The 17,703-nt window shown below is 47.2% G+C and overlaps 1 protein-coding gene across 43 annotated transcripts in view; it reads right to left on the reverse strand.

The window, feature by feature from the left end:
- dmxl2 (Dmx-like 2) overlaps nt 1-17,703 on the reverse strand; it is a 137,406-nt gene that overhangs the window by 46,867 nt on the left and 72,836 nt on the right. For 38 of the 43 annotated variants that reach the window (XR_008131806.1, XR_008131801.1, XR_008131802.1 and 35 more), the window contains exons 33-40: nt 16,356-16,757; nt 15,848-16,048; nt 13,936-14,229; nt 13,578-13,769; nt 12,564-12,640; nt 12,309-12,439; nt 6,763-7,011; nt 461-541 (exon numbers count right to left, since the gene is read on the reverse strand). Coding sequence is in view for 2 of the 43 variants with exons in the window: in XM_052515879.1 (XP_052371839.1) it covers nt 461-541; nt 6,763-7,011; nt 12,309-12,439; nt 12,564-12,640; nt 13,578-13,769; nt 13,936-14,229; nt 15,848-16,048; nt 16,356-16,757 (1,627 nt within the window). In the remaining 41 variants the exon portion in view is untranslated. The remainder of the gene's footprint in view (nt 1-460; nt 542-6,762; nt 7,012-12,308; nt 12,440-12,563; nt 12,641-13,577; nt 13,770-13,935; nt 14,230-15,847; nt 16,049-16,355; nt 16,758-17,703) is intronic. The other 5 variants (XR_008131829.1, XM_052515880.1, XR_008131827.1 and 2 more) reach the window with 4 other exon arrangements.

A 17,703-nucleotide genomic window follows, 5' to 3' on the forward strand; every position in this document is an offset into this window, starting at 1 on the left:
AAGCACAGTGAGTACCTGGTTTAGCTTTAGTTAAGCCAGGCCTGAAGCACAGTGAGTACCTGGTTTAGCTTTAGTTAAGCCAGGCCTGAAGCACAGTGAGTACCTGGTTAAACCTTACAGTGCATTTTCACATAACACGATGGGGGCGATGAAACAACGGTGCCCCATTCATTTTCCATGTAGGGAAGTGAAGTGGTCGGGGGGAGGGTTGGTGGATGCCAGCATGAATACGGCTGGAACAAAGTTGGCGAAAGCTGAAATGTATGCAAATACTCTGCGATATACCAACGCTATTGACCAATCGAAGTTCACTCAAGCTTCCACCCCCTACTGGATTGGCTGTTGATACCTAGCCTGCTTGCTAGCACTCACATGAGGACAAAGCAAGCATGGCTATCGAATTATCGTGTTATGTGGAAATGCACTGTTAGTTAACCCAGACCTGAAACACAGTGAGTACCTGGTTTAGCCTTAGTCCCTGAGTCAGGTTCAGAGGTCACTGATGATGACGAGTCCGTTCTAGCTTTACCTGCTGCTGCTGCTATGGTGACAGACAGATAGAGATGACACAATGAGATGGAAAACATGCACACACACCTGCACAAACACACCTGCATAAACACACACTCAGGTGCACGATACAATGAGATGAGACCACAGCACACAATAACAGAGACAGACAGAGATCTATTTCTGTCCGTTCAGAGAACCATGAACTTCCAACGAATAGTATCCTTACAGAAAAGACCAGCTAACTTTCTGAGGAACACAGAGTGGGGAAACCACATTAGTGGCATTCACTGCACTGCAATACCACACCGCAAAACCAGGTAGTTTATCACTGCACCCAGCACTGCAAACCCACTGGAGCTCTGTTACTCACAACTAGGTGCTGCTGTGTCCCCTGAATCAGTGTGGAGGGGCTGGGAGACACTGGGGCTGGGGGGAGGACCCTGCTCAGGCCTACCTGCCTCAATATCAACTGGCACAGTGGAGAGGGGAGGAGGAGTTATGTAAGTCTGGCTAGTCATGGGAGGGAGGGGCTTGCGTCTGATTTCCCAGCCTCAGGCATGAGTAAAAAAGGGGGGTGAAACAAGGGAGGGGGAGGGAGTAGGGAAGAGAATGAAAGGTAAAGGTTAAGTAGAATGTTACAACAGGGGACAGAGAGGAGAGAGATGTGGGGAGACAGAAAACAGACAGAACACAAAGGATAAACAAATGAGTAGAGCAGAGAGGTAGAGAGGAGTAGAGAGGAGTAGAGAGGAGTAGAGGTAGAGAGGAGTAGAGAGGAGTAGAGAGGAGTAGAGAGGAGTAGAGGTAGAGAGGAGTAGAGGTAGAGAGGAGTAGAGAGGAGTAGAGGTAGAGAGGAGTAGAGAGGAGTAGAGGTAGAGAGGAGTAGAGGTAGAGAGGAGTAGAGGTAGAGAGGAGTAGAGAGGAGTAGAGGTAGAGAGGAGTAGAGAGGAGTAGAGGTAGAGAGGAGTAGAGGTAGAGAGGAGTAGAGAGGAGTAGAGGTAGAGAGGAGTAGAGAGGAGTAGAGAGGAGTAGAGGTAGAGAGGAGTAGAGAGGAGTAGAGAGGAGTAGAGGTAGAGAGGAGTAGAGAGGAGTAGAGGTAGAGAGGAGTAGAGGTAGAGAGGAGTAGAGAGGAGTAGAGGTAGAGAGGTGTAGAGGTAGAGAGGAGTAGAGGTAGAGAGGAGTAGAGAGGAGGAGAGGTAGAGAGGAGTAGAGGTAGAGAGGTGTAGAGGTAGAGAGGAGTAGAGGTAGAGAGGAGTAGAGGTAGAGAGGAGTAGAGAGGAGTAGAGGTAGAGAGGTGTAGAGGTAGAGAGGAGTAGAGGTAGAGAGGAGTAGAGAGGAGTAGAGGTATAGAGGAGTAGAGGTATAGAGGTGTAGAGAGGAGTAGAGGTAGAGAGGAGTAGAGAGGAGTAGAGGTATAGAGAGGAGTAGAGGTAGAGAGGAGTAGAGGTAGAGAGGAGTAGAGAGGAGTAGAGAGGAGTAGAGAGGAGTAGAGGTATAGAGGTGTAGAGAGGAGTAGAGAGGAGTAGAGGTAGAGAGGAGTAGAGAGAGTAGAGGTAGAGAGGAGTAGAGGTAGGAGTAGAGGTAGAGAGTAGAGGTAGAGAGGAGTAGAGAGGAGTAGAGGTAGAGAGGAGTAGAGGTAGAGAGGAGTAGAGGTAGAGAGGAGTAGAGAGGAGTAGAGGTAGAGAGGATTAGAGGTAGAGAGGAGTAGAGAGGAGTAGAGGTAGAGAGGAGTAGAGGTAGAGAGGAGTAGAGGTAGAGAGTAGAGGTAGAGAGGAGTAGAGAGGAGTAGAGGTAGAGAGGGTAGAGAGGAGTAGAGGTAGAGAGGAGTAGAGGTAGAGAGGAGTAGAGAGGAGTAGAGGTAGAGAGGAGTAGAGAGGAGTAGAGAGGAGTAGAGGTAGAGAGGAGTAGAGGTAGAGAGGAGTAGAGAGGAGTAGAGGTAGAGAGGAGTAGAGAGGAGTAGAGGTAGAGAGGAGTAGAGGTAGAGAGTAGAGGTAGAGAGGAGAGAGAGGAGTAGAGGTAGAGAGGAGTAGAGAGGAGTAGAGGTAGAGAGGAGTAGAGGTAGAGAGGTAGAGAGGAGTAGAGGTAGAGAGGAGTAGAGAGTAGAGAGGAGTAGAGGTAGAGAGGAGTAGAGAGTAGAGAGGAGTAGAGGTAGAGAGGAGTAGAGAGGAGTAGAGGTAGAGAGGGTAGAGGTAGAGAGGAGTAGAGAGGAGTAGAGGTAGAGAGGTGTAGAGGTAGAGAGGAGTAGAGGTAGAGAGGAGTAGAGAGGAGGAGAGGTAGAGAGGTGTAGAGGTAGAGAGGAGGAGAGGTAGAGAGGTGTAGAGGTAGAGAGGAGTAGAGGTAGAGAGGAGTAGAGAGGAGTAGAGGTAGAGAGGAGTAGAGAGGAGTAGAGGTAGAGAGGAGTAGAGGTAGAGAGGAGTAGAGAGGAGTAGAGGTATAGAGGAGTAGAGGTATAGAGGTGTAGAGAGGAGTAGAGGTAGAGAGGAGTAGAGAGGAGTAGAGGTATAGAGAGGAGTAGAGGTAGAGAGGAGTAGAGGTAGAGAGGAGTAGAGAGGAGTAGAGAGGAGTAGAGAGGAGTAGAGGTATAGAGGTGTAGAGGTGTAGAGAGGAGTAGAGAGGAGTAGAGGTAGAGAGGAGTAGAGAGGAGTAGAGGTAGAGAGGAGTAGAGGTAGAGAGGTGTAGAGGTAGAGGAGTAGAGGTAGAGAGGAGTAGAGGTAGAGAGAGTAGAGGTAGAGAGGAGTAGAGGTAGAGAGGAGTAGAGAGGAGTAGAGGTAGAGAGGATTAGAGGTATAGAGGTGTAGAGAGGTGTAGAGGTAGAGAGGAGTAGAAGTAGAGAGGAGTAGAGAGGAGTAGAGAGAGTAGAGGTAGAGAGGTGTAGAGGTAGAGAGGAGTAGAGAGGAGTAGAGGTAGAGAGGAGTAGAGGTAGAGAGGAGTAGAGGTATAGAGGAGTAGATGTAGAGAGGAGTAGAGGTATAGAGGAGTAGAGGAGAGGAGTAGAGGTAGAGAGGAGTAGAGGTATAGAGGAGTAGAGGTAGAGAGGAGTAGAGAGGAGTAGAGGTATAGAGAGGAGTAGAGGTAGAGAGGAGTAGAGGTAGAGAGGAGTAGAGGTAGAGAGGAGTAGAGGTAGAGAGGAGTAGAGGTATAGAGGAGTAGAGGTATACAGGTGTAGAGGTATAGAGTAGAGGTAGAGAGAGTAGAGGTAGAGAGGAGTAGAGGTAGAGAGAAGAGTAGAGAGGTAGAGGAGGTAGAGAGGAGTAGAGGTATAGAGGAGGAGTAGAGGTGTAGAGGAGTAGAGGTAGGTAGAGGAGTAGAGGTATAGAGGAGTAGAGGTAGAGAGGAGTAGAGTAGAGAGGAGTAGAGTAGAGGTAGAGAGGGGAGAGAGTAGAGAGTAGAGGTAGAGAGGAGAGGTAGAGAGGAGTAGAGGTAGAGAGGAGTAGAGGTAGAGAGGAGGTAGAGAGGAGAGGTAGAGAGGAGTAGAGGTAGAGAGGAGTAGAGAGTAGAGGTAGGGAGGAGTAGAGGTAGGGAGGAGTAGAGGTAGAGGAGGAGTAGAGGTAGAGAGGAGTAGAGGTAGAGAGTAGAGAGAGAGGGAGGAGAGAGGTAGAGAGGAGTAGAGGTAGAGGAGTAGAGGTAGAGAGGAGTAGAGAGGAGTAGAGGTAGAGAGGAGTAGAGGTAGAGAGGAGTAGAGGAGTAGAGGTAGAGAGGTGTAGAGGTAGAGAGGTGTAGAGAGGAGTAGAGGTAGAGAGGAGTAGAGAGGTAGAGAGGAGTAGAGGTAGAGGTAGAGGAGTAGAGGTAGAGTAGAGAGTAGAGGTAGAGAGGAGTAGAGGTAGAGAGGAGTAGAGGTAGATGTATGAGAGGAGTAGAGGTATAGAGGGTAGAGGTATAGAGGAGTAGAGGTAGAGAGGAGTAGAGGTAGAGAGAGAGTAGAGGTAGAGAGAGTAGAGGTAGAGGTAGTAGAGGTAGAGGAGGTAGAGAGAGTAGAGGTAGAGAGTAGAGGTATAGAGGGTAGAGGTATAGAGGGTAGAGGAGAGGTAGGAGGAGTAGAGGTAGGGGAGAGTAGAGAGGAGAGGTAGAGAGGAGTAGAGGTAGAGAGGAGTAGAGGTAGAGAGGTAGAGGTAGAGAGGAGTAGAGGTAGAGAGGAGTAGAGGTAGAGAGGAGTAGAGGTAGTAGAGAGGAGTAGAGGTAGAGAGTAGAGGAGTAGAGGTAGAGGTAGAGGAGTAGACAGAGAGAGTAGAGGTAGAGGTAGAGAGGAGTAGAGGTAGAGTAGAGGTAGAGAGGAGTAGAGGTAGAGAGGAGTAGAGGTAGAGGAGTAGAGGAGAGAGGAGTAGAGAGGAGTAGAGGATTAGGTATAGAGGGTAGAGAGTAGAGGTAGAGAGGAGAAGTAGAGAGGAGTAGAGAGGAGTAGAGAGGAGTAGAGAGGTAGTAGAGAGTAGAGGTAGAGAGTAGAGTAGAGAGTAGAGAGGAGGAGAGAGGGTAGAGAGGAGTAGAGGTAGAGAGGAGTAGAGGAGTAGAGGTATAGAGAGTAGAGTAGAGGTAGAGGAGTAGAGGTAGAGAGGAGTAGAGTAGAGGTAGAGAGGAGTAGAGTAGAGAGGAGAGAGGTATAGAGAGGAGTAGAGGTAGAGAGGAGTAGAGGTAGAGAGGAGTAGAGGTAGAGAGGAGTAGAGGTAGAGAGGAGTAGAGGTATAGAGGAGTAGAGGTATACAGGTGTAGAGGTATAGAGGTGTAGAGGTAGAGAGGAGTAGAGGTAGAGAGGAGTAGAGGTATAGAGAAAGAGAGAAGTAGCGAGAAAGAGAGAGGTAGAGAGGAGTAGAGGTAGAGAGGAGTAGAGGTAGAGAGGAGTAGAGGTATAGAGGTGTAGAGGTAGAGAGGAGTAGAGGTAGAGAGGAGTAGAGGTATAGAGGAGTAGAGGTAGAGAGGAGTAGAGGTAGAGAGGAGTAGAGGTAGAGAGGAGTAGAGGTAGAGAGGAGTAGAGGTAGAGAGGAGTAGAGGTAGAGGGGAGTAGAGGTAGAGAGGAGTAGAGGTAGAGAGGAGAGGTAGAGAGGAGTAGAGGTAGAGAGGAGTAGAGGTAGAGAGGAGTAGAGGTAGAGAAGAGTACAGGTAGAGAGGAGTAGAGGTATAGAGGAGTAGAGGTAGAGAGGAGTAGAGGTAGAGAGGAGTAGAGGTAGAGAGGAGTAGAGGTAGGGAGGAGTAGAGGTATAGAGGAGTAGAGGTAGAGAGGAGTAGAGGTAGGGAGGAGTAGAGGTAGGGAGGAGTAGAGGTAGAGAGTAGAGGTAGAGAGGAGTAGAGGTATAGAGGAGTACAGGTATAGAGGAGTAGAGGTAGAGAGGAGTAGAGGTAGGGAGGAGTAGAGGTAGAGAGGAGTACAGGTATAGAGGAGTAGAGGTAGAGAGGAGTACAGGTATAGAGGAGTAGAGGTAGAGAGGAGTACAGGTATAGAGGAGTAGAGCTTTAGAGAAAGAGAGAAGTAGCGAGAAAGAGAGAGGTAGAGAGGAGTAGAGGTAGAAAGAAGTAGAGGTATAGAGGAGTAGAGGTATAGAGAAAGAGAGAAGTAGCGAGAAAGAGAGAGGTAGAGAGGAGTAGAGGTATAGAGAAAGAGAGAGGTAGAGAGGAGTACAGGTAGAGAGGAGGAGAGGTATAGAGGAGTAGAGGTAGAGGAGGAGAGGTAGAGAGAAGGAGGTAGAGAGAAAGAGAGAGAAAGAGAGAGAGAGGAGGAGAGGTAGAGAGAGGTAGAGAGGGGTAGAGATAGAGAGAAAGAGAGGTAGAGAGGGGTAGAGATAGTGAGAAAGAGAGGTAGAGAGAGAAAGAGAGGTAGAGAGAGAAAGAGAGGTAGAGAGGAGGATAGAGGTAGAGAGGAGGGGGAGGTAGAGAGGAGAGGGGTAGAGAGAAAGAGAGGAGAGGAGGAGAGAGGTAGAGGAGGAGAGACGTAAGGTAGAGGAGGAGGAGAGAGGTAGAGAGGAGGTAGAGAGAGGAGGTATAGAGGAGGTAGAGAGGAGGAGAGAGGTAGAGAGGAGGAGGAGAGAGAGGTAGAGAGAGGAGAGAGGTAGAGAGGAGGTAGAGAGAAGTAGAGAGGAGGTAGAGAAGAGGTAGAGAAGTGGTAGAGAAGAGGTAGAGAAGAGGTAGAGAGGAGAGATGTAGAGGAGGTAGAGAGGAGGTAGAGAGGAGGAGAGAGGAGGTAGAGAGGAGGAGAGAGGAAGAGAGAGATAGAGAGGTAGAGAGGAGGTCAGTGGTTACAAGCCGAGGGGTCTACTAAGTTACCTGGAGTGATCTCGGCGTTCCGTTTGGGTTTGATGATGATTTTAGCCCCACCCCCAAACACGGCCGCCCACATCTTGTTGCTGAGGGGGTGAGCAGCGAGGCGGAACAGTTCGTTGCCAGCGTGCATGCCCAGCCCATGGATGAGCAGGGACAGGTAAACTGCCACCACAGCCTCACACAGCAACACGTTGAGCTTGGGCTGATCCTCGCCCTGAGCTGACTGAACCAGAGCAATCAGAGAGGACACACCTAGAGGAGAGAGGGAAATAGACAGACATATTTATGTAATACATTTCATGTAATTACATTTTTACAGAACACACTACTGATAGGTCAAATGAAGGCTTGAATAAATATAATGTCTTTTTGTACAACACAGAACAGCATTAGACTGATCTAATGATATTATTAGATAGTTATCTACTACAGAACCACATTAGACTGTTCTAATGATATTATTAGATAGTTATCTACTACAGAACCACATTAGACTGATCTAATGATATTATTAGATAGTTATCTACTACAGAACCACATTAGACTGATCTAATGATATTATTAGATAGTTATCTACTACAGAACCACATTAGACTGATCTAATGATATTATTAGATAGTTATCTACTACAGAACCACATTAGACTGATCTAATGATATTATTAGATAGTTATCTACTACAGAACCACATTAGACTGATTTAATGATATTATTAGATAGTTATCTACTACAGAACCACATTAGACTGATTTAATGATATTATTAGATAGTTATCTACTACAGAACCACATTAGACTGATCTAATGATATTATTAGATAGTTATCTACTACAGAACCACATTAGACTGATCTAATTATATTATTAGATAGTTATCTACTACAGAACCACATTAGACTGTTCTAATGATATTATTAGATAGTTATCTACTACAGAACATTAGACATCTAGATACTGATCTAATGATATTATTAGATAGTTATCTACTACAGAACCACATTAGACTGATCTAATGATATTATTAGATAGTTATCTACTACAGAACCACATTAGACTGATCTAATGATATTATTAGATAGTTATCTACTACAGAACCACATTAGACTGATCTAATGATATTATTAGATAGTTATCTACTACAGAACCACATTAGACTGATCTAATGATATTATTAGATAGTTATCTACTACAGAACCACATTAGACTGATCTAATGATATTATTAGATAGTTATCTACTACAGAACCACATTAGACTGATCTAATGATATTATTAGATAGTTATCTACTACAGAACCACATTAGACTGATCTAATGATATTATTAGATAGTTATCTACTACAGAACCACATTAGACTGATCTAATGATATTATTAGATAGTTATCTACTACAGAACCACATTAGACTGATCTAATGATATTATTAGATAGTTATCTACTACAGAACCACATTAGACTGATCTAATGATATTATTAGATAGTTATCTACTACAGAACCACATTAGACTGATCTAATGATATTATTAGATAGTTATCTACTACAGAACCACATTAGACTGATCTAATGATATTATTAGATAGTTATCTACTACAGAACCACATTAGACTGATCTAATGATATTATTAGATAGTTATCTACTACAGAACCACATTAGACTGATCTAATGATATTATTAGATAGTTATCTACTACAGAACCACATTAGACTGATCTAATGATATTATTAGATAGTTATCTACTACAGAACCACATTAGACTGATCTAATGATATTATTAGATAGTTATCTACTACAGAACCACATTAGACTGATCTAATGATATTAATGATACAGAATTATTAGATAGTTATCTACTACAGAACCACATTAGACTGATCTAATGATATTATTAGATAGTTATCTACTACAGAACCACATTAGACTGATCTAATGATATTATTAGATAGTTATCTACTACAGAACCACATTAGACTGATCTAATGATATTATTAGATAGTTATCTACTACAGAACCACATTAGACTGATCTAATGATATTATTAGATAGTTATCTACTACAGAACCACATTAGACTGATCTAATGATATTATTAGATAGTTATCTACTACAGAACCACATTAGACTGATCTAATGATATTATTAGATAGTTATCTACTACAGAACCACATTAGACTGATCTAATGATATTATTAGATAGTTATCTACTACAGAACCAGAATCACATTAGATAGACTACTTCTAATGATATTATTAGATAGTTATCTACTACAGAACCACATTAGACTGATCTAATGATATTATTAGATAGTTATCTACTACAGAACCACATTAGACTGATCTAATGATATTATTAGATAGTTATCTACTACAGAACCACATTAGACTGATCTAATGATATTATTAGATAGTTATCTACTACAGAACCACATTAGACTGATCTAATGAGTATTAGATAGTTATCTACTACAGAACCACATTAGACTGTTCTAATGATATTATTAGATAGTTATCTACTACAGAACCACATTAGACTGATCTAATGATATTATTAGATAGTTATCTACTACAGAACCACATTAGACTGATCTAATGATATTATTAGATAGTTATCTACTACAGAACCACATTAGACTGATCTAATGATATTATTAGATAGTTATCTACTACAGAACCACATTAGACTGATCTAATGATATTATTAGATAGTTATCTACTACAGAACCACATTAGACTGATCTAATGATATTATTAGATAGTTATCTACTACAGAACCACATTAGACTGTTCTAATGATATTATTAGATAGTTATCTACTACAGAACCACATTAGACTGTTCTAATGATATTATTAGATAGTTATCTACTACAGAACCACATTAGACTGATCTAATGATATTATTAGATAGTTATCTACTACAGAACCACATTAGACTGATCTAATGATATTATTAGATAGTTATCTACTACAGAACCACATTAGACTGATCTAATGATATTATTAGATAGTTATCTACTACAGAACCACATTAGACTGATTTAATGATATTATTAGATAGTTATCTACTACAGAACCACATTAGACTGATCTAATGATATTATTAGATAGTTATCTACTACAGAACCACATTAGACTGTTCTAATGATATTATTAGATAGTTATCTACTACAGAACCAGACTCGTGCTGTAATAAGATTCCCGCTACATATTAACAGTGGAGAGATGGCGTGACATCCATCCATCCATCCCAGCGTCTCCTTCTGTTTTATTCCCCACAGGCTACAGAGCTGCTATTACTGAGTACCATCTGTTTCTCTCTCACTGTTAGTCACCTCTGTCTCTCTGTTTCTGTCAGTCATCTCTGTCTGTCCCTCCTCTCTCTGTTTCTGTCTCCCTCTTTATCAGTCCTCTCTCTGTCTGTTCTCTCAATTCAATTATTTTTCTCTTCTCCCTGTCCTCCCTCCCCTTCCCTCTTTCCCCACCTCTTGACAGATTCAGCAAACATAGCAGTCATGTTGTCCATTCAGCTGTCTGCTCAGACGATGATTTGATAGACATTCATTTACTGTGACTGGCAGAGCTGTGTGTGTACCTGGCCACTGCGCGGGGGCAGAGCTGTGTGTGTACCTGGCCACTGCGTGGGGGCAGAGCTGTGTGTGTACCTGGCCACTGCGTGGGGGCAGAGCTGTGTGTGTACCTGGCCACTGTGTGGGGGCAGAGCTGTGTGTGTACCTGGCCACTGCGTGGGGGCAGAGCTGTGTGTGTACCTGGCCACTGTGTGGGGGCAGAGCTGTGTGTGTACCTGGCCACTGCGTGGGGGCAGAGCTACCTGGCCACTGTGTGGGGGCAGAGCTGTGTGTACCTGGCCACTGCGTGGGGGCAGAGCTGTGTGTGTACCTGGCCACTGTGTGGGGGCAGAGCTGTGTGTGTACCTGGCCACTGTGTGGGGGCAGAGCTGTGTGTGTACCTGGCCACTGTGTGGGGGCAGAGCTGTGTGTGTACCTGGCCACTGTGTGGGGGCAGAGCTGTGTGTGTACCTGGCCACTGTGTGGGGGCAGAGCTGTGTGTGTACCTGGCCACTGTGTGGGGGCAGAGCTGTGTGTGTACCTGGCCACTGTGTGGGGGCAGAGCTGTGTGTGTACCTGGCCACTGTGTGGGGGCAGAGCTGTGTGTGTACCTGGCCACTGTGTGGGGGCAGAGCTGTGTGTGTACCTGGCCACTGCGTGGGGGCAGAGCTGTGTGTACCTGGCCACTGCGTGGGGGCAGAGCTGTGTGTGTACCTGGCCACTGCGTGGGGGCAGAGCTGTGTGTACCTGGCCACTGTGTGGGGGCAGAGCTGTGTGTGTACCTGCCACCTGGCCACTGCGTGGGGGCAGAGCTGTGTGTGTACCTGGCCACTGTGTGGGGCAGAGCTGTGTGTGTACCTGGCCACTGTGTGGGGGCAGAGCTGTGTGTGTACCTGGCCACTGCGTGGGGGCAGAGCTGTGTGTGTACCTGGCCACTGCGTGGGGCAGAGCTGTGTGTGTACCTGGCCACTGTGTGGGGGCAGAGCTGTGTGTGTACCTGGCCACTGCGTGGGGGCAGAGCTGTGTGTGTACCTGGCCACTGCGTGGGGCAGAGCTGTGTGTACCTGGCCACTGCGTGGGGGCAGAGCTGTGTGTACCTGGCCACTGCGTGGGGGCAGAGCTGTGTGTGTACCTGGCCACTGTGTGGGGGCAGAGCTGTGTGTACCTGGCCACTGTGTGGGGGCAGAGCTGTGTGTGTACCTGGCCACTGCGTGGGGGCAGAGCTGTGTGTGTACCTGGCCACTGTGTGGGGGCAGAGCTGTGTGTGTACCTGGCCACTGTGTGGGGGCAGAGCTGTGTGTGTACCTGGCCACTGCGTGGGGGCAGAGCTGTGTGTGTACCTGGCCACTGCGTGGGGGCAGAGCTGTGTGTGTACCTGGCCACTGCGTGGGGCAGAGCTGTGTGTGTACCTGGCCACTGCGTGGGGGCAGAGCTGTGTGTGTACCTGGCCACTGTGTGGGGGCAGAGCTGTGTGTACCTGGCCACTGTGTGGGGGCAGAGCTGTGTGTGTACCTGGCCACTGCGCGGGGGCAGAGCTGTGTGTGTACCTGGCCACTGTGTGGGGGCAGAGCTGTGTGTGTACCTGGCCACTGTGTGGGGGCAGAGCTGTGTGTGTACCTGGCCACTGCGGGGGGCAGAGCTGTGTGTGTACCTGGCCACTGCGTGGGGGCAGAGCTGTGTGTGTACCTGGCCACTGCAAACAGAGCTAGGTACCTGGCCACTGCGTGGGGGCAGAGCTGTGTGTGTACCTGGCCACTGCGCGGGGGCAGAGCTGTGTGTGTACCTGGCCACTGTGTGGGGGCAGAGCTGTGTGTGTACCTGGCCACTGTGTGGGGGCAGAGCTGTGTGTGTACCTGGCCACTGTGTGGGGGCAGAGCTGTGTGTGTACCTGGCCACTGTGTGGGGGCAGAGCTGTGTGTGTACCTGGCCACTGCGCGGGGCAGAGCTGTGTGTGTACCTGGCCACTGCGTGGGGGCAGAGCTGTGTGTGTACCTGGCCACTGCGCGGGGGCAGAGGTGGGTGTAGCATGCTCCTCGATGCTCTCAGTGCGTAGCCGTCTCCTCTCACTCAGCAGCAGGCCCTGGTACACCATCCCTGTAAACTGATTGGCCTCTGCCTGGCTGCTGCAAGGTACCATGGGAAAGAGCCAAGGTCAGGATCAGACAGTCATAACAATTCATCTCAACAGGAAATGACAGTATGAACTCAAACTATAGGTCATCAAAATGTGTGTGTGTGTGTGTGTACCTGTAGCTATGGCTGTCACACAGGGCTTGATAGATGCAGGCAGACAGAGAGGCAGCCAGGGTGTGCAGGAGATTCACCTGGAGAGATGAGAGACAAACTACACTCATCTCATCTCATGGAGGAACAAACCATTTCTAGATGAATAGCCAACATGAGACTATGACAGAAAGGTCTGCTGTGTGGGGATTTATCTTTGAATGAAGACTCCTTGTGACAATCATACCTGTTGGCAGTTTAGTAGTGTGTTTTAAATGTGTGATTGTTTTGAACCCCCAGGCTGTCGTACTAACAGACCCATACATACCCTGTCGTACTAACAGACCCATACATACCCTGTCGTACTAACAGACCCATACATACCCTGTCGTACTAACAGACCCATACATACCCTGTCGTACTAACAGACCCATACATACCCTGTCGTACTAACAGACCCATACATACCCTGTCGTACTAACAGACCCATACATCTACCAACTACATAGCCGTACTAGACAGACCCATACATACCCTGTCGTACTAACAGACCCATACATACCCTGTCGTACTAACAGACCCATACATACCCTGTCGTACTAACAGACCCATACATACCCTGTCGTACTAACAGACCCATACATACCCTGTCGTACTAACAGACCCATACATACCCTGTCGTACTAACAGACCCATACATACCCTGTCGTACTAACAGACCCATACATACCCTGTCGTACTAACAGACCCATACATACCCTGTCGTACTAACAGACCCATACATACCCTGTCGTACTAACAGACCCATACATACCCTGTCGTACTAACAGACCCATACATACCCTGTCGTACTAACAGACCCATACATACCCTGTCGTACTAACAGACCAATACATACCCTGTCGTACTAACAGACCCATACATACCCTGTCGTACTAACAGACCCATACATACCCTGTCGTACTAACAGACCCATACATACCCTGTCGTACTAACAGACCCATACATACCCTGTCGTACTAACAGACCCATACATACCCTGTCGTCCATGAGGTCAGGGTGTGGAGGCAGCTCCATCTGTGTGATGGTGTGAAGGATGTCATGGATGTGGTTGCTAAGGTGGAGGACAGGGTTGGAGATCACTGTCTTGGTGGTGGCGATACTGGCTGAGAGGAGGGGGAGGGTGGTGGGGAGGGGCAGGGGGGACTGGAGCTGTTTCACTGTAGTCTCCTGGAGGAGGAGAGGGGAGAATAAGAGAAAGGAGAGACAAGGGGAAGAGAAGAGCAAGAATATATCAGAGAGGTGATACGGGGAGGGAGGGACAGAGAGTGAGAGTGAGAGAGAGAGAGTGAGAGAGAGTGTGTCTGACCTGTGTGTGTGTTTCTTCAGCACCTACCTGTTGGCTCTCTTGCAGCAGGAAGATGAGCTCCATGCGCACTGAGGTGACCCCCCCTCCCTTGGCTCCGTGCAGGCTGCAGTAGGACAGGAAGACTCGGAGCAGAGCCTGGTTCTTCCTCAGCCACGCCTTCCTCCTCTCAGCATGAAGCTGCTTGGCTGCGAGACGCCTACGCCCCAGCTGGTGGCGCTCATACGCCCCCGCACCCCCGCCACCCCCCAGGGACTCCTCAAACACGTCCTCTACTCCATCATCCCATCTCTCCAGCTCCTGGCTCTCCTCCTTCCCCGTCACCTGAAGAAGAGAAGAGGACAAAGGGTTTGATCTTGATGCTGTTCTGGTACTGTAGCAGGAACAGTTACAGGAAATACTGTTTAATTCAACTCTATCCAGTTCTGGTACAGTATGTCTGATGAGACGTGGTGGTTAGGATCTAGTAGGTGACATGGTTGGGGTCAATTACATTTCAATACAGTCAATTCAGGAAGTAATTTTGGGAAAAATAGCAGAAATGTGCAACCCTCTGAGTGTCCTTTAAAGGGAGCTGTGTACCTTGTAGTGGCAGATGAAGTGTGTGTGTACCTTGTAGTGGCAGATGAAGTGTGTGTGTGCCTTGTAGTGGCAGATTAAGTGTCTGTGTGTGTACCTTGTAGTTGCAGATGAAGTGTCTGTGTGTGTACCTTGTAGCTGCAGATGAAGTGTGTGTGTACCTTGTAGCTGCAGATGAAGTGTGTGTGTACCTTGTAGCTGCAGATGCAGTGTGTGTGTGTGTGTGTGTGTGTGTGTGTGCAGTTGTAGTTGCAGATGCAGTGTATGTGTACCTTGTAGTGGCAGATGGTGTGTGTACCTTGTAGTGGCAGATGGTGTGTATGTGTACTGTGTGTGTGTACCTTGTGGTGGCAGATGCTCTGTGTGTGTGTGTGTGTGTGTGTGTGTACCTTGTAGTGTGCAGATGGCAGATGGTGTGTGTACCTTGTAGTGGCAGATGGTGTGTGTGTGTACCTTGTGGTGGCAGATGCTCTGTGTGTGTGTGTGTACCTTGTAGTGGCAGATGGTGTGTGTGTGTACCTTGTAGTGGCAGATGCTCTGTGTGTGTGTGTGTACCTTGTAGTGGCAGATGGTGTATGTGTACACCTTGTAGTGGCAGATGGTGTGTGTGTACTTTGTAGTGGCAGATGGTGTGTGTGTACTTTGTAGTGGCAGATGGTGTGTGTGTACTTTGTAGTGGCAGATGGTGTGTGTGTACTTTGTAGTGGCAGATGGTGTGTGTGTGTACCTTGTAGTGGCAGATGGTGTGTGTGTGTACCTTGTAGTGGCAGATGCTGTGTGGGTGTACCTTGTAGTGGCAGATGCTGTGTGTGTATACCGTGTAGTGTCAGATGCTGTTTATGTGTGTACCTTGTAGTGGCAGATGGTGTGTGTGTGTACCTTGTAGTGGCAGATGCTGTGTGGGTGTACCTTGTAGTGGCAGATGCTGTGTGTGTATACCGTGTAGTGTCAGATGCTGTTTATGTGTGTACCTTGTAGTGGCAGATGCTGTGTGTGTGTACCGTGTAGTGTCAGATGCTGTTTATGTGTGTACCTTGTAGTGGCAGATGGTGTGTGTGTGTACCTTGTAGTGGCAGATGCTGTGTGGGTGTACCTTGTAGTGGCAGATGCTATGTGTGTGTACCTTGTAGTGGCAGATGCTATGTGTGTGTACCTTGTAGTGGCAGATGCTATGTGTGTGTACCTTGTAGTGGCAGATGCTATGTGTGTGTACCTTGTAGTGGCAGATGCTATGTGTGTGTACCTTGTAGTGGCAGATGCTATGTGTGTGTACCTTGTAGTGGCAGATGCTATGTGTGTGTACCTTGTAGTGGCAGATGCTATGTGTGTGTACCTTGTAGTGGCAGATGCTATGTGTGTGTACCTTGTAGTTGCAGATGCGGTGCATGGCCCCTATCTCCTTCTCTAACCAGCTGTAAAGCTGAAAGCGCAGCTTCCCTCCGTCCACCTCATAGCCCGTAGCTAACGTCCTGAGCTCTGTCATCAGTATCTTCAGACACGCTCTGAACTTCAGCTGCTCTGCGATCACGTCCACCTCAGACTCACCCTGAGAGCAGAGATGCTTCTGGAAATATGTAGCACTTAACTGTCATAATAACTCTATATTAACAGTGTCATACCTATAGAATATTCTTACAGAAAAAAACATATTTTTAATTAGACATTAGATATTTTCAATAAACAAGAAAATTATTTATCGTGTTAAAAAAATGAAATGATCTTTTTGGACGATACGTTAACAGACTTTGAACTCCCAACACGACTTTTTCCACGATCACAGAGCTTATGTATCAACTCGCTTTTCTTTTAAAGTCATCTCAACAGTCAATTATATTGACTAGTGGTTATATTGATGATATCGCCAGCCCTACCTGAGAGTCCTCTCTCTGCAGCCCAGGTGGTCTCACCCCCCCAGACCCCTCGTCAGCTTTAGTCTCCACATCAGTCTTCTTCATTGTCAGACCCCCATCAGTATCATCTTCATCGTTCTTATCATCTCCCCAGTCCAGCTGGAGTCCATCGTCCTCCACTTTGACCAGAGGCTGGCTCCAGTCCAGTGTGGCTGAGCTCTCCTCTGTACCCCAGGCAGGATTGGCCTTAACTGGGGCAGGAGAGGCCCAGTCCAGGGCCCCCTGGTTCCCATTCTCCAGGGGCAGGCTAGAGCTGACGTTGGCCATGGAAGAGCCTTTATTTAGGGGGGACGAGGAGACTGACTTCTTGGTCACCTTGGGGATCTTAGAGAGCACCTCCAGGGCAAGCACTGGACAGCCCACCTTTATTACAAAACAGAATAACACTATTAGTAACATTAGTAAGTAGCCTTCCACGAGCCGAAACCGCTCATATGGCAGAAACCTCCTGTTTCTGTAGGGTGAGGCAGCTTGATGTACTGTAAAACACCCTGGACAGGACACTAGTCTATCTCCTGTTTCTGTATGGTGAGGCAGCTTGATGTACTGTAAAACCCCTGGACAGGACACTAGTCTATCTCCTGTTTCTGTAGGGTGAGGCAGCTTGATGTACCAGTACACCCCCTGGACAGGACACTAGTCTATCTCCTGTTTCTGTATGGTGAGGCAGCTTGATGTACTGTAAAACCCCTTGGACAGGACACTAGTCTATCTCCTGTTTCTGTATGGTGAGGCAGCTTGATGTACTGTAAAACCCCTGGACAGGACACTAGTCTATCTCCTGTTTCTGTAGGGTGAGGCAGCTTGATGTACTGTAAAACCCCCTGGACAGGACACTAGTCTATCTCCTGTTTCTGTAGGATGAGGCAGCTTGATGTACTGTAAAACCCCCTGGACAGGACACTAGTCTATCTCCTGTTTCTGTAGGGTGAGGCAGCTTGATGTACTGTAAAACCCCTGGACAGGACACTAGTCTATCTCCTGTTTCTGTAGGGTGAGGCAGCTTGATGTACTGTAAAACCCCTTGGACAGGACACTAGTCTATCTCCTGTTTCTGTAGGGTGAGGCAGCTTGATGTACCAGTACACCCCCTGGACAGGACACTAGTCTATCTCCTGTTTCTGTAGGGTGAGGCAGCTTGATGTACTGTAAAACCCCTTGGACAGGACACTAGTCTATCTCCTGTTTCTGTAGAGTGAGGCAGCTTGCTGTACTGTAAAACCCCTTGGACAGGACACTAGTCTATAGCAGGGCCTTACCCCGAATATATCTCTTTTTAGTAACATTACTTTTAGATTAATTAACTTCT

Source organism: Oncorhynchus keta, unplaced genomic scaffold (genome assembly GCF_023373465.1).
Source record: "Oncorhynchus keta strain PuntledgeMale-10-30-2019 unplaced genomic scaffold, Oket_V2 Un_scaffold_3531_pilon_pilon, whole genome shotgun sequence".
Taxonomy (NCBI): Eukaryota; Metazoa; Chordata; class Actinopteri; order Salmoniformes; family Salmonidae; genus Oncorhynchus; species Oncorhynchus keta.